General features: G+C 32.3%; 1 protein-coding gene across 2 annotated transcripts in view; it reads left to right on the forward strand.

The window, feature by feature from the left end:
* LOC126880076 (serine/threonine-protein kinase STK11) overlaps positions 1–9,452 on the forward strand; it is a 63,225-nt gene extending 53,773 nt beyond the window's left edge. The window contains exon 6 of one of the 2 annotated variants that reach the window (XM_050643739.1): positions 9,074–9,452. In XM_050643739.1, the coding sequence (XP_050499696.1) occupies positions 9,074–9,210 (137 nt within the window). In that variant the 3' untranslated portion in view covers positions 9,211–9,452. The remainder of the gene's footprint in view (positions 1–9,073) is intronic. The other variant, XM_050643740.1, reaches the window with a different exon arrangement.
* Positions 9,453–16,733: the final 7,281 nt, after the last annotated feature.

Below are 16,733 nucleotides of genomic sequence, written 5' to 3' on the forward strand. Positions count from 1 at the left end.
AAAATTAGCCATTCACCGTTGATATCTCGAGAAATGAGCGTTTTTTTTGGGGGGGGGGGAGTACCACTCGTCTATAAGGTCGCGTAACTTTTTTTCTGTTGCATATTTTGACTTGAAATTTTCCAGAAAACTTCTTCAGGACCTATGTTTTAATTCTGCGTTGATTAAAATTATAAACTAAACCGTTTGTCACCCAACTTTTATAAGTTAACAGAAAACTAATGAAAAAATTGTTTAAACAATTTTCCGGCCGCGGTAGCTCTTGGTACCCTTTGGATTTGTTATAAGGAACTTTTTTTTGAGTAAGTTTGTGCAAAAAATAAAAATCGGAATAATTTACCTAACGGGGTCGACGATACAGCCTGGACTACACACGGATTCAAAATAGAGAATAAAAAATGGCCTATACCTACCAATCGGGTTCTACTGTACCAAGTTTACTATTTTTTTTATCTATGGTACCACATTAAAATAAAAATGTTTATCTTATTTTCATTGCAAAATTATCCAAAACAAAGCAGCTAATGGGATGTATAAACCTTTTTTAAGTGGCCTTTTTATTGTCATTTTTTAAATTTATTTTTCAAATCCGGTATACTGTAAATGTTAAAAATGGGCTGCAACGGTCTAGCGCTAGCGAATGGTAGTCCGCGAATTTATTCTCATTCGGCTACGCCCATTATTTTTTTTTTTTTACTTTAGTCGCAACGCAAAATACTTTTTTTATAACACTACCGCTTTAACAATTTTTAACATTTTTTCTTGCTAAACACTTTGTTAAAAACTTTGACTTTTCTTATAAAATATTGGTTAATTTCAGATCTTAGTGTTGTTAATTAACGTAACAGTGATTTTTTCAAAAAAAGGGACATTTTTTCAAAACAACCCTAATTTTCGTTTTCAGCACCATAAAAAATACAAAGTATTACCAAAATTAGTATCAGTATCTCGAGAAATAAGCTTTTTTTGGGGTGTGCCAGTGTGCCGCTCGTCTATAAAGTCACATAACATTTTTCCTATTGCATATTTTAAATTAAATTTTTTTGGAAAACTTCTTCATGAATTATATTTTATTTCTGTGTTAGTTAAAATTATAAGCTTAAAAGTTTGTCACTCAACTTTTTTAAGTAAACATGAAACTAACGAAATCTGACGACAAAATGTTTAAAAATTAATAACTTCTCTTTTAATGTGTTTAATCATTTTGGACAAATCTCATTGTTATCTAAATGCTTCAAAGATAGCACAGTAAAACTTTCAAAAGGAAATATTTACAGCGACCAAAAATACAGTGAGTTAAAATTGAAGAATCATCAAAATTGATTTATCGCATTTTGGCATAAAATTTGATTTTTGAACATGTTCCACTAATTCTAGAAAAAAATAAACTCCATATTCGGATTCGGAGACCTCGAAAACATAAGGAATGACGAAAATTTGTTATTCACTTTAAAGTTGATTTTTGTGGTCGGTATAACGTAATTTTAGGAGTTGCTGCTGGTCGCCAACCGCGCCCACTATTCAGTCAGTCAACTACGCCCGCTATTTTTTACTTTAGTCGGAACGCAAAATACTTTTTGTTTATAACACTACTGTTTAAACAATTTTTAACATTTTTTCTTGCTAAAAACTTTGTTAAAAACTTTGACTTTTCTTATAAAATATTGGTTAATTTCAGATCTTAGTGTTGTTAATTAACGTAACAGTGATTTTTTCAAAAAAAGGGGCTATCTCAGACCCCAAGGGTCGTACGACCTAATTTTTTTTTTTTAAAGTTGTGTATTTTAACCAGCTTTCCGTATTTTTTATTGCCATTTAATTTGATCTAATTTCTACGAAATTATTGTAATTGTTTATAAGCTTAAAAACTGCTATTTATTAACAAATAATTTTGTGTACGTATATGTAATTTTTTTTTTACTTTTTTTTCATAGGCTGTTAGTATACATCTTAACGAAGGAAATGAGCTCCGGATTATTCAGATACATTCAGCTATAGTAACTGGACCAGCCTCAGAAATTAGCTCGTTTTTCAAAAAAATTTATAAACAAATTCAATTTTGCGAAAACTATTTAACAGATCTGGACCATTTTTTGCACACCATTCAAACACCATAATGCCCTAAAGTTTAGGTATATTTAAACATATTCTAATAAACAATAAAATTGTTATTAACAATATTAAAAAACAATGATTTTGTCGTCTGTTTTGCAATAACTTTTTTGTTTATTAACCGATTTTCATTTAGCGTATCTCATTCGATGTATCTTTTTATTCTAAAAAAGTTACCTGTGAACGTCAAATCTCTAAATAAACAAGTTTTTAAGTTATGAGCACAAAACCAAGTTTGACGTTTTGATTGTTTATTTAAAAATTGTTCCACTAAAAAATTGTTGAATCCCAAGATGGTAGCCCTTTTGTAATATATCATACTACACATTTCAACTGTCAAACCTCGTCTTTTCAATTATGTCGAAAAACGGCAAAAACTTGATTGGTCTATTTCTCTATATCTAATTTACATTCATCGTGGAACCAGGTAGACCGGGCAGTATCGTCGCCCCCGCTAGAGCAATTATTCCGATTCGATTTTTTTGCACAAACTTACTCAAAAAGAGGTCCTTATAACATATCCACAGGGTGCCGGGCGGTGCCGTGGTCGAAAAATTTTTTAAACAAATTCACAAAAATAATTTTTTCATTTCCAACAATTTTTCTTTAGATAATTTGGGTCATTATGAGCAAAAAAGGTCTCTTGTCATTTTTCTCTAAAATTGACTGTTGTCGAGTTATACGCGATTAAAAATTTGAAAAATGCGAAAATTGCCATTTTCAAGGCTTCATAACTCGATTAAAAATGATTATTATGAAATTCAAAAAGTGACAAAATCACGATTCAAATACCTTCTTCAGCTTCCTGAAGAGATTTTTGTCATTATTTTATTACAAAGCTGTTATTTTTAGTTATTAACAATTAGCGCTATAGTCCAACTGTATCGTCGCCCCCGTTAGCGGAACTATTTCGATTAGATTTTTTTGCACAAACTTACTCAAAAAGAGGTCCTTATAACATATCCACAGGGTGCCGGCCGGTGCCGTGGTCGAAAAATTGGTTAAACAATTTTTTTTTAACAAATTCACAAAAATAAATTTTTCATTTCCAACAATTTTTTTAGATAATTTGGTTCATTCTGAGCAAAAAAGGTCTCTTGACATTTTTCTATAAAATTGACTGTTGTCGAGTTATACGCGATTTAAAATTTGAAAAATGCGAAAATTGCCATTTTTAAGGGCAAAAAATTATTGAAAGTCAGGAAGTGACCACATCAAAGTTTAAAACTTTGTTTTGTTTATTTATTTTGCAAGTATATTGTTTATTTTTTTTTGCGAATGTTATTCAATTTTGCATCAACTATCGCCAAGTTAAATGCATAATATTTTATAATAGAAGCAAACAGTCAAACTAGTCAGAAAACGACAGCAAACAGTTGGTCAGTGAGAGAACATAATACAGTCACCAGTGCTATCCCCTCTACTGACGCTGGTCGACTATTCGCTGATGGTTTCAAACCGCTTGAAACTGATGCTACCGCGTAGGTAATAAAAAAATGTAAAAATAAACGTTTTAATGAAAAAATTATTCTTTTTCGTTTATTTACTTATTTATTATATTATGTACCTATATGTTTAATTACCAATATATGTAATTGACATAATTGATTCTAAATAAAATATTTAATTCGTCTTTTTACTTGACGAGAGTAGTTGCCATTAACATCAACACCAGAAAATAATTTCACACTTAGCGCTAATCTTTAGTAATTAAAAATAACATCTTTGTAATAAAATAATTTATTCGGGATCTTGAAAGAAGGGTTTTAACTTTGATTTGGATACTTTCTGACTTTCTTAATATTCATTTTTAATTGAGTTATTAAGCCTTATAAATGGCCATTTTCGCATTTTTCCAATTTTTAATCGCACATAACTCGACAACAGTCAATTCTAGAGAAAAATGACAAGAGACTTTTTTTGCTCAGAATTACCCAAATTATATAAAAAAAATTGTTGGAAATGAAAAAATTATTTGTGTGAATTTGTTTTAAAAAATTGTTTAAAAAATTTTTCGACCACGGCACCGGCCGGCACCCTGTGGATATGTTATAAGGACCTCTTTTTGAATAAGTTTGTGCAAAAAAATCGAATCGAAATAGTACCGCTAACGGGGGCGACGATACAGTTGGACTATAGCGCTAATTGTTAATAACTAAAAATAACAGCTTTATAATAAAATAATGACAAAAATCTCTTCATGACGTTGAAGAAATTATTTGAATCTTGATTTTGTCACTTTTTGAATTTCATAATAATCATTTTTAATCGAGTTATGAAGCCTTAAAAATTGCCATTTTCGCATTTTTCAAATTTTTAATCGCGTATAACTCGACAACAGTCATTTTTATAGAAAAATGACAAGAGACCTTTTTTGCTCAGAATGACCCAAATTATCTAAAAAAAAATTGTTGGAAATAAAAAAATTATTTTTGTGAATTTGTTAAAAAAAAATTGTTTAAAAAATTTTTCAACCACGGCACCGCCCGGCAATCTGTGGATATGTTATAAGGACCTCTTTTTGAGTAAGTTTGTGCAAAAAAATCGAATCGGAATAATTTCGCTAGCGGGGGCGACGATACTGCCCGGTCTAATATGTAGTTTCTTGATAGACTTGATAGTATTGATATTTTCTGTAATAATTTCCAATTTTTGGTTGAGTGTTAAGTCGTATTCCTTTTGATTTCTTCCGTTTGTAACCTGCCTAGTTTGTTTATTTTATATTGATCACTGTTTTTGTTTCTATTTATAGGTTATAGGTATTATTTATTTCATGTTGATTCCCATTAAAAAGTGGCCTGAGTCTATATCTGACCCTCTATATGAACGAATGTACAATATGCATTTTTCTACATCATTCTCTCCTTTGCAAAATCAATTAGCGTGTCACAATTTTCATTCGTTGTAGAATGCAAGCTCTATCTTCCTATCGTAGGCATAAGTATGTTCTGTCTACCTATTTTAAGAGTGGCATCTCTATGAACTATTTTGTGATCATCCTTGGGGATGCTTTCACATACTTGGTTCAGTAAGTTATAAAATTCTTCCTTTGCATCTATTTCTATTTATTCCGAAGACGCGTGTATATTTACAAATTAATTTTTTTGGAATTTTCCCTTCACTCAAAGAACACTAAGTCGATCGAATATTGACCTGAATTCGACAGTTGACACTCTAAACTTCTTATGCATTAAAAATCTGTATCATTCTATTATTTCCTCCGCTATTAACGAATAATAATCTTCTATTTCCTGACCATATTGCCCTAACTGCTTCGGTTGTTATAATGCTACGATCTGAAAGTTATATTTTCCAAAAACTTTAAAAAGGGTAAATCCTGGGGTCGTATTTTCGAATTCAATCGAATATTTTCGCATACGAGTTAACTCGAATGAAAAATTTCGTATACGAACGTGAATGTGTATTTTTGAACGTCCTTCGAAATGTTTTACGTGTACGAGCAGAATTTGCACCGGCAACACTGCAAATTCGTATAACATTGAACTTATTTGTCATCTGAAGAGTCACCATGTTACCATACTTTTTTTGTCCATTTCTTGTATAATTTCTATCAATGGTATAATCGCACTATTAAAAACAAAATGTTATATTTATTATATTGGGGTATGGTATAATGTACAAGAATAAGATTGTATAAGAACGTTTAATGTATAGAGATAACGACTTATAGTCTGAAAAAATTGTAAAAAAGGCCATTTTTGGGAAAAGTTTAGCAGTTATTTTAAGTGTAATCGAATCTTAAGATTGCATAGGTATATTAGTAATATCGATTTGCAAAGTCCGCAGGGAGTGTGCGATTTTCTTTAATATTATTTTTGTATCCAGTATTTACACTGATATTTTACTGGCAAAAAATTGAGGATATTGCAACGGTGTCATATGTCAAGTTTGGAGCTTAGATCCAATGCTAAAATGCGTACATAAAGTTAGGTTAGGTTATATTTTCAAGGCATAATCGTACAACATGTCCTTTCTTTCTATTAATATTAAAGAATTATTTAAACCAGCCATTGAAAATAAATTTCAATGTAAAATATTGTAGGCAACACAATTAACACTATCAGCTAAAACTATCATGACAACTGAAATGACCTTGAAATGACAACAATAATTCGTATACGAGCATCACGATTCGAATGGTTCATACCCATTCGAGTCGTCGTATTCGCGGTGTGCAAGTACTTGGAAGGGAAACGAGAAACGACCGTGCGCGAGTCGCGGAGAAATATTGCAACTATCTTAAATAATTCATATTGTCAATTCAAATTGTCAAATTGACGTATATTTCATACCTTCTGTCATTGAAGCAGAAAAATTATATATTGCTCCACAATATTGATATGATATGCAATTATTTTATAAAGGCAAATTTAATTAATTGTATTTTGAGTGCAGTACTGCATTTTAATAACTAATTTTATTTACTACATACAATTGTTCACGTTTTCATAACATAACCTGGCTCTTATTTTTTCTTCTTACTATTTTTTTGGACTATGGCCTTGACAATTATCCAGTAACCAGGACTAATATAATTGGCCAATATAATTAAAAGTGCGAATAAAAGTACAGAGCGTAGAAATAGGGGTCGCTTTGCCGAACTTGCACGGTCCCAATACGAAAAAATTCGTACACGAAGTATTCGAAAATACAAGACACCGGATTTCAAGCGAAATTCTTCTAATTTCGTACGCGAAATATGCTCGAATGAATTCGAAAATAGGACCCCTGTTGTAGTTGACTCTATACCTTCGATAAGACAACGTAAAATGAAGTAAACACTTCTGTTGTATGTAGTTATGTACATATATATTTATTAAAAATTCTTTAAAATTCATCCACAAGGTAGTGGAAAATTACAAAACACAAAACGTTTTCGGTCTAAACTGACCATCATCGGTGTGAACGTCCGGTGTACAAGTATTAGGAACTAGCCACTTCATTAGGTGTAAAAACCTCTAAATTACATTGTTGTTGTAGTTAACATTATAAAGTAAGCGACATTAAGTCGATGTAATAAAGTAATTGAGAACCATGTGGATGTATTTCATCCTTGCTCGGATGTATTTCATCCTTGCTCGAAAGACGCACTTAGTGCTCAGATGAGAGGTCACGACCAACTTTAATGTCGCTTATTTTATAGAGGTTTTTACACCTAATGAAGTGGCTAGTTCCAAATACTTGTACACCGGACGTTCACACCGATGATGGTCAGTTTAGACCGAAAACGTTTTCTGTTTTGTAATTTTCCACTACCTTGTGGATGAATTTTAAAGAATTTTTAATAAATTCATATATGTTTATCTACATACAACAGAAGTGTTTACTTCATTTTACGTTGTTATATTTTTAAAAATTCAAGTACAATTTGTTTTTATTTTTGTTCTTTGTAGCTTTATCTTTTATTTCATGTTGCCATTTGTATTATTTCATTTGATTTTATTGTTTTCTTTTTTGTTTCGTTTTTATTTTAAGAGTACATATTACTTTATTAATATATATGGGGGTTATCTTTTTAGTTTTGCATATAGCCATAGTCCAAAGACAAAAATATATAGATTTAAAGTGCTTTATTGCTTTTCAAAATTGGTAAAACAGTTATTCCATTCTTCAGTTGACACCTACAAAATCGCTGTTTTAAAGGCGTCGATGGCTTCTTTTGGCGACTGGAATCGTTGACCACGCATTGAATTCTGGATCTTTGCGAACGTGAAGAAGTTGTTGGAACTTAGGTCGGGGCTATACGGTGGATGGTTTACCAATGCGATGTTTTGAAGCTCCAAACGCTATATTGTCTTTAGGGCAGTGTGAGCACTTCCATTGTCCTGATGTAAGATGATTCTTCGTTGTGTGTTACTTTGTCGGAGTTTCGCCATAACTTCTGGTAAACAAACTGTTATATACCAATCAGAAGTAACCGTTTTTCGATCTTCTAAAGCAATTGTTGCTGCATGACCAGATTTTGACACAAAAATTGCGACGATTTTCTTTGATACTTCGAGAACGGATCAATTTTGTTGGTTTTTTCTCATCGTGAAACACTCACACTGCGGATTGGCGTTTATTCTCCGGTTCGTAGGAGTAAATCCAATATTCATCGTCATGCTTCTTCTTTAGGTGCCATGTCCGTATTAAGACGTTAGCCGACATCATGCTTACCAATTTCTGAAAGCTTTCTCTATGGGCTGCTGCATGAAATAATTGTTCTACTGTGGAACCACACCATTGTCTAATATTACACAACCATGAAAGCGACCTTCTTTCGACTATAAACGTTTTTGAGCTTCCTTTGTTGGACCGTTTCAATGTTTTTCGACACCAATTGACACGAACCGCTTTTGCTCTTCTGTGAGCAAAAATGAGGGATCCAACGGGAAACCAACTTCGTAACACCCATTTCTGCATGTAGGATCTTTTGGATCGAGATCTTGGGGTGAAATGCCCAATCTCCTGGTAAGTTACACAGTTGTCACTCTTAATTAGCTAACGAACCCAATCAATGTTTTCCTGTGTGACTGCTATTTTGGGTAGACTTGGCCTGGATTCGTCGCTGAGACTGGATCGACCACGTTGTAATTCCCAATACTAGCGGGAAATAGTTGACTGGTGTGATGCTTTATTCCTAAACGCAGAGACCATTTCAGGGAGACATTGTTGTTGGAATAATCCTCTCCGAAAATTGTAAAAAATTATTGCTCGAAAATGTTCTCGGCCAATATCTATTTTTCGACAGACTTGCTAATTTCAAAAATTCACTGTTTCTACACGACTTGTTTTATATCACAATGAAACTCTGGATTTATGTCAAAAGATTGAGGTTACATTTATGTCAGAAGGTTTTACTGGTGGCGCCCCCTAAGCGGCTATATGCAAAACTAAAAAGACAAACCTTATATTACTAACATAAACTATCATTTATATTTTATGACTGTTATTTTAGAAATGGAGAAAAAAGCAGAAGCTGAATACTCAAACGGAAATGCCCACTCTAGCCGAGGCGCAAATAGGCGGAGGAGATCCAAAAAACCAGTTTCCTGTATATCAGTTAAGAATTTCCCCGGCTGTCATCAATCGTGACAAATCTTTTTGTATTGCTGTTTGTAATTTTGTTAATGACATATTTTTGATAAGAAATTCATAGACTTATATTAAATACTTTGTTAATGTTTGTAATTTTATATTGTTGTAATGTCAGATGTGTTTAATTATTTCTGTTGTGTTTGAGAGATGAATATGAATTGTAACAATAGTATTTAATATGAGGATGCATGAAAGTGCCATATTGAAATTTAGAGCTAAAATAAAACTTTAAAAAATTATATTAGGTATTTGTTTATTGATATATCAACGGGCATTGCCAATATCACACAACGTGTAAAAGTTGAAATCATTAAGGCCATCGGTACATAATTCGCAAATATTTTACGGCTATCCCTACTTTTTCTGTCTTTACACGGCAAATTACGTGTAGTAAAATTCTCACTGGTATGAAGATGTAAACTTTACTTGACTATGTCATCATTTACTTTAAAGATGGCTTTCGAATGTTCTTGGATAACTGTTACTTGTATAATTAATTGCTTTAATTATTAATTCAATTAATTAATATGATAATTTTTTCACTAACTAATATGTATTCAGTGATTGTAATAATTTATCTACTGTAACAAAAACTAACAATCAATCGAGAAAAGAGGAAAAGTGATAAAGTGATTTTTTAATAATATATTGTTATTATGAAACGGTTACAATTTTGAACATCTTTAACAACAAAATACTTGGATCACTGAATATATCCTGGTGTATTTTCTGCTTCTTCTTCTTAAAGTGCCGTCTCCTCAATTGAGGTTGGCTACTACAATTGCAAACTCTTCTCTGTCTTCAGCTGTTCCTATTAGCTGTTCAAAATTTAGCCCTGTCCATTGTCGTATATTTCTGAGCCACGATAGTCCTTTCCTTCCTAGTCCCCTCCTTCCCTCGATCTTTCCTTCCACTATAAGTTGAGCATATTGGTATGTATTTATTATTTCTCAGTATGTGGCCCAGGTATGATGTTTTTCTAACTTTCATTGCGTTGAAAAGTTCTCTTGCCTTGCCTAGTGTATGCAGCACTTCTTTGGAGATTTCTCACATTTCTTTGGAAACTGCTCAAAGGTCGAGTTGGTCTTGTCGATGAGTCGTTGTAGACCCAAGTCGGAATCCGCAATCAACACCGTATCATCGGCGTATCTGATGCTGTTGATATTTACGCCATTCACCTTGACTCCATCCTTGGAGTCCTCTAGTGTCTCTTTAAATAGAAACTCGGAGTAAAGATTAAACAGCAGAGGCGACAGAACACATCCCTGTCTAACTCTAACTTTTTATTAAGTTCACGTCTTAAATCAAATATACTATCAATATTATTTAATCAACAACTCAAAATATTCCCGACGCCATGTCAAATATTTAAAATTGTCACTATCTGATTGTCTGATTGACAATATGCTGACAATATTCTATTCGACTGAGTGCGTTGTATGACAAAGATAGATTTGGAAAATATTACCACCGACATTGTGTTCATTTTTTTTTTCGAATCCTGAAAAAAACCAATAAATATTTTTGAAAAATTTAAACGCAGAATGAAAGACTAAATTATTACCGAGGGCCGAAAGTCCCTTAGAATAAATAAAAAGTTTATTTTGAATGATATATTTGAATTTAAAAATCACACTAAATTTTCACTTAGTTTTTCACCCCTGTAACTTATTAAAATAAACATTATAGAAGTTCTCAGGGACTTTTGGCCCTCGCTAATAACGTAGTCTTTCATTCTGCGTTTAAATTTTTCAAAAATACTTACTAGTTTTCTCAGGATTCGAAAAAAATGAATCCCATTTGAATAGCATTGGAGCAGAAACTACGTACCCATCCCCTTAAGCGGTGGGTTGTTGCAATGTATTATTGGTTGCATATTAACAGGAATAACTTTACAAAATATGCAAAATAGTCTATGGTTAGTACAGTATCACAGCCACCTTTACTTTACAAGCCATGAAGAGAAAAAGGCAACGTCGCAAATGATGACGTCCGTAGTCCGACTTTCGGACTACCGCTTTCGAAACTACGATTTTAAAGTACAAATTCTGGTAAAATTTATAGTATTTTTTGAGTCGAATAAGAAAATATTATTAATTAGAAGTTTGTACAAAATAATATTAAAAGTAATTCCTTGTAAGTAACGTTTATTATACAAAAAAAGCAATAACAAGAATATAAACGGGATTCATTTTTTTCGAATCCTAAGAAAACTAATAAGTATTTTTGAAAAATTTAAACGCAGAATGAAAGATTACGTTAGGACCGAGGGCCGAAAGTCCCTGAAAACTTCTATATTTATTTTAATAAGTTACAGGGGTGAAAAATTAAGAAAATTTAATGTGATTTTTAGTTTCAAATATGTCATTAAAAAAACATTTTATTCATTCTAAGGGACTTTCTGCCCTCGGCAATAAAGTAATCTTTCATTCTGCGTTTAAATTTTTCAAAAATACTTATTAGTTTTCTCAGGATTCGAAAAAAATGATTACATTTAAAATACAGGTGTCAAAATTTTACATTTTGTTCCTTTCCACTTAAAGTTTGTCGCACTTATTTAGAAACACCCTGAATTGAAAAAGAACAAATCTAGTTGTTAAACATAAGCGAATTAATAAAAAAAAAACAGAATGTTAAGAAAACCGGAGTCTATAGTTGGGTTTTAATTTCAGTATTTTATAAATGCCCGGTACACCATAAAAATTTAACTGGTTAGCAACAATATTATTACAGCGGTATTGTAAAAGAATTAGGCTATAACATATTAAAAAATCACTTAAATCTGCCAACAGATTTAGGAAATATAAGACATTAAAAATGACAAAATTTTTAAGTGGACGGATTTCTATATGCACGCAAGTTTATATAAAAATATATTATATTGAACTAAAATCATCTTAATAACATACCTTTAAATGTTCTTTATAATTTAGAGCACGAAATATTGTAAAATATTTCAGTTTCTCTGTAAATACAGTGAAAATTATTTAAAAACAAATGAGAACTGTCAGAATTAATCGGTCTACCAATAGATGTTGCCAAATTTCAACTTCATGGCTTGTTAAGTAAAGGTGGCTATGACAGTATAAATACCATTGCACGTCATTATCTACGTCAGAGATCCAAGTTGACTTCTTCTGGTTCCTATCCGTTTCGGATGTTGGAAATCATATTGGCAATCATTACTTTGCTCGCTGCGGCTCGAAACAGTTCTATTGAGACCATTATTAAACCATGTTCTCAAATTACGCAGCCATGATATTCTCTCTCTACCGGGTCCTCGCGTACCTTTGAGTTTATCTTGCAGCAGGGAGTAACGGTGCTGATTTCTCATAACGTGTCCCAGATACTGCAATTTTATCCGTTTGATGGTAAACACAATCTCTGGTTCCTTTGCCATTCTTCCTAGGACTTCCTTGTTCGTGATCATTGCTGTCCATGATATTCATAGCATTCTTCTATAAAACCACATCTCAAACGCTTCAAGTTTTTTAATAGTGGTGTCTGTAAGCGTCCATGCCTCCGTTCCGTACAACAATGCAGAGAAAACGAAACATCTCAAATGTCTCATTTTTGTATCTAGGGATTTGTCGTGGCTTTTGAAGATGGACCTCAAGACCGTTCTTGCCTTTCCTATGCGGCACTTTATTTCCTGTACATTGCTCCACTGCTCATTTATAATAGTTCCCAGGTAGCAATACTGTTTTAAGCGCTCTATCTGCGTTCCATTAATGTGTAGATGAGTCCCCTTTAGATTCTCCTTGCTGATAATCTTTTTTTTTCGTTTTCTGGGTATTAATGTTTAGTTCCAAGTTGATGACTGGTGCCAAATTACATTAAAAATTTCGGAATTCATTTTAAATCAAATATATCACATAATTATTGCAGAAGTGGATTATACAACAAAATAAATTCATATTCCGTGTAAATAAATAAACAACTAATTGGACTTCGTAAGTCCTAGGTTTTCACTCAAAGTGACCGAAGAATGATAACTTTATAACTCTTTTTGGTTGCAAAGTTTCAATATAATCGCAGCTAACATATTCTAGAAAAAAAATAAAATGTCGCTTGGTCTACTTAGACTTTAAATATATTTTAGGGAGTTTAGCTGTTATACATTACTAGACCAACTACCATTTATGTCATTTGGTCTATTGGTGCAAAACAACATATTGTGATATGCCTCTTGTAATCTTCTTCTTCTTAAAGTGCCTATCCGTTCCGGATGTTGGCGATCATCATGGCTACCTTGACTTTGTTTACCGCAGCGCGGAACAGTTCAGTGGTAGTCGTGTTATACCACTTTCGTAAATTTTGAAGCCAGGAAATGCCTCTTCTTCCCGGTCCTCTTTTAAAATTTACCTTCCCTCTTGTAATCACTAAATAAATAAACTAGTATTTTTTTAATTTATATGTTAAACTCATAATTGCTACAACATAATCAATTCAATTATCATTAAATATATTTTTTGCATTTTTATTGCTCTAAATTTATTTTACCATTCAATAGCGTTATATAGTTCCAATGCAGTTAAAATTATATTAATAAAAAATTGAAGTATACAGTTTTTTCTGTTCTTGACTGAAACCTGCTCAAATTTGAAGATAATATCCTAAATTTAGAAGTTTAATAACGAATAATACACAGTAACGAATAACAATACAGTTACTTTTATTTGCATACACAATGCAATACTTGCTTGCACATTAACCCCTTATAATGTACACGCTGTCTCTGATACGAGCGACCATTAAATTTTAATCTTTCAAAAATTTTCAAGCACTCGTGAAGTTGGTATTTGTATAAAAGCGTATAAATATCTAAATATCGGTAAAATCTTTTCTACATTTTTTCTTCTTCTAATTTTACATATATACCTTTTTTTATTGCGAAGACTGTGTTGTCATTGTAAAATGATATTTATTCGAAGCGTTAGTGTACTGTTGTTATTCGAAGCGTTAGTATACATTTGTTTTCGTCTTTGTAAGGCACGTCGAATAATATATCGCTTATACTATTTCGGTAAAACCAAAAGACGGAGGTCAAATTTCTCATCTTTAATACAATCCTTTTGATATAAGTTTTTATTCGACACCTCATATGTCATTCTGTCGCTATTAATAAGGGAGGAGTTATATTCGCGGACAGACATTAATGCAACCGGAAGTATATATTTGTTCTCGTCTTGCTAAGGCGCATCGAATACTATTGGCTTGTATCCCTCTCCACGTGTAATATGTCCGAGATATTCCAATTTTTCTGTTTCGAACAGAGCCACCTTTAAGGCCCCGTCTCACCATCAAATAATTGACAGTTAATTTGATCAAACTTGACAGTTAGTGACACAAAGTGACAGTTAGTATGTATAGTTTGTGTCACTAGTCAAGTTTGACTGTCAAGTTTGATCAAATTAACTGTCAATTATTTGATGGTGAGACGGGGCCTTTACTTTACAAGCCATGAAGAGAAAAAGGCAACGTCGCAATTGATGACGTCGGTAGTCTGACTTTCGGACTACCGCTTTCGAAACCACGATTTTAAAGTACAAATTCAAGTAAAATTTATAGTATTTTTTGAGTCGAACAGGAAAATATATTAATTAGAAGCTTTTACAAAATCAAATTAAAAGTAATTCCTTGTAAGTAACGTTTATTATACAAAAAAAAAACAAACAATGACAAGAATATGTGTAAAATACTTGATTTTAAATAAATAATATCTTATTTTAAATTATATACAAAATATCGCTAGAAATAACTATAAAAACAATTGCTCACAATGTTTGATGTGTATTGTTGGGGTTTAGAGTAAATAACTTTCTTTCTTGTTATCGCCCTTATCGTTATTTTTCTTTTTATACTTTTTTGAAGATTCATTACTTTTATGGCTGCTATTTTTGTATAATTATTTAAAACAATATTACACATAATTTTTATAACAGCAGAATAAACTTTGAAGGCATTTAAGTGAAATCCTTCATGCTGTTGTAAACTATTCATTACCAAAGATCATAATAACATCAGGTGACAATAATTGTTTTGCAAAAATAATTTTTTAAGATTGGGGTTGTTAATAATAAATTCAAATGTTGAACAAAGGTGATAATAAATAAATTTTACTGAATCCCTTGCTAAGCGCAAACCATCCCTTTGCAAATAATCATAGTGATCTTCTCCAGTTGTCTCTCCTTTACTGCAAACAACAAGCTGTTTGAACTAGAATCATCTTAATAACATACCTTTTAAAGCTCTTTATAATTTGATTTGTAGCACGAAATATTGTAAAATTTTTCAGTTCAAACAAATGAGAACTGACAGACTTAACCGGTCTACCATTAAGATGTTGCCAAGTTTCAACTTCATGGCTTGTTAAGTAAAGGTGGATACGGTTTCGAAGGTATTTAAGATTTCCATTTATTTATTGATCCTTCTCAGAACCTCTTTGTTTGTGGCGTATTCTATCCGTTTGTGGCGTATTCTATCTCGGCGTTTGTGGCGTATATTTTCAGAATTCTATAGCAACAACTCGAATTATTCCAGTGTTTTCATTGATGTATTCTTCAAGGTCCTAGCTTCCATTCCATGAAAAAAGTCGAGAAAACATAGCACCTTGCCAACCTAACTCTTACAACCAACTTTAAATCTCTTGTGCAGAGCACTGTTCTCATTTTGTTGAAATTTGCTATAGCCTTTTCCAATGTTCCAAGATTTGCCTATTTTCCCACTCATTCGACATCGGTTCCGATTATTAGAATATTCTCGTTATTTCATTGAGTTTTCGATATTCTGATAAATTTTTGTTTTCTTGATGTCCATTGCTAGACCGTATTCTCTTCCATATACTCGCTATTCTGATCACCAGTCTCCGGAAATCATCAATATTTTGGGCTGCGAAACAGTGTCATCCGCATATCTAATGTTGTGAATGGGATCTTCATTTACCTTTATTCCAGCTGTTTCATCCTTGAGAACTTTTTCAGAATATCTTCCAAATAGCTGAATAGGAATTAAAAGGAATTGGCGACAATACGCATCCCTGTCTCACACCACGTCTAATTTCAATTTCCTCTGAGAGGTGTTCATTAGCATTTTGCTCGCTGTTTATAATAAGTATAAATTCGATACCTATGATTAGTGTTAAGTGAACAAAGAGTTTCGCGCATTTATTAGTGGGCGGTGGGCGGTCACAACAAGGCGCCGACCCTCGCTCCATATATCGCCGCTTCGCAAGAACGTAGGCATATGCTTATGAGCATAACTCCGAATAAGTTGTTACTTTAAAGAAATTGCCTATACAATTTTGTTAGAAATATACACACACCGGCAAAATTAGCCGAACACGTTAAAAATGGGACATGTTTGATGTCTCGTATTTCATAAACCATAGTGGTCCGATTTGAGTGATTCTTTTAGTATGTTATAGCCTTATTATTTAAGAATATCGTTGTAATAATATTGTTGCTAGACAGGTAAATACCATTTTATACCGGGTGTACCAATCATACTGTGTTTTTTTC

Source organism: Diabrotica virgifera, chromosome 2, assembly GCF_917563875.1.
Source record: "Diabrotica virgifera virgifera chromosome 2, PGI_DIABVI_V3a".
NCBI lineage: Eukaryota > Metazoa > Arthropoda > Insecta > Coleoptera > Chrysomelidae > Diabrotica > Diabrotica virgifera.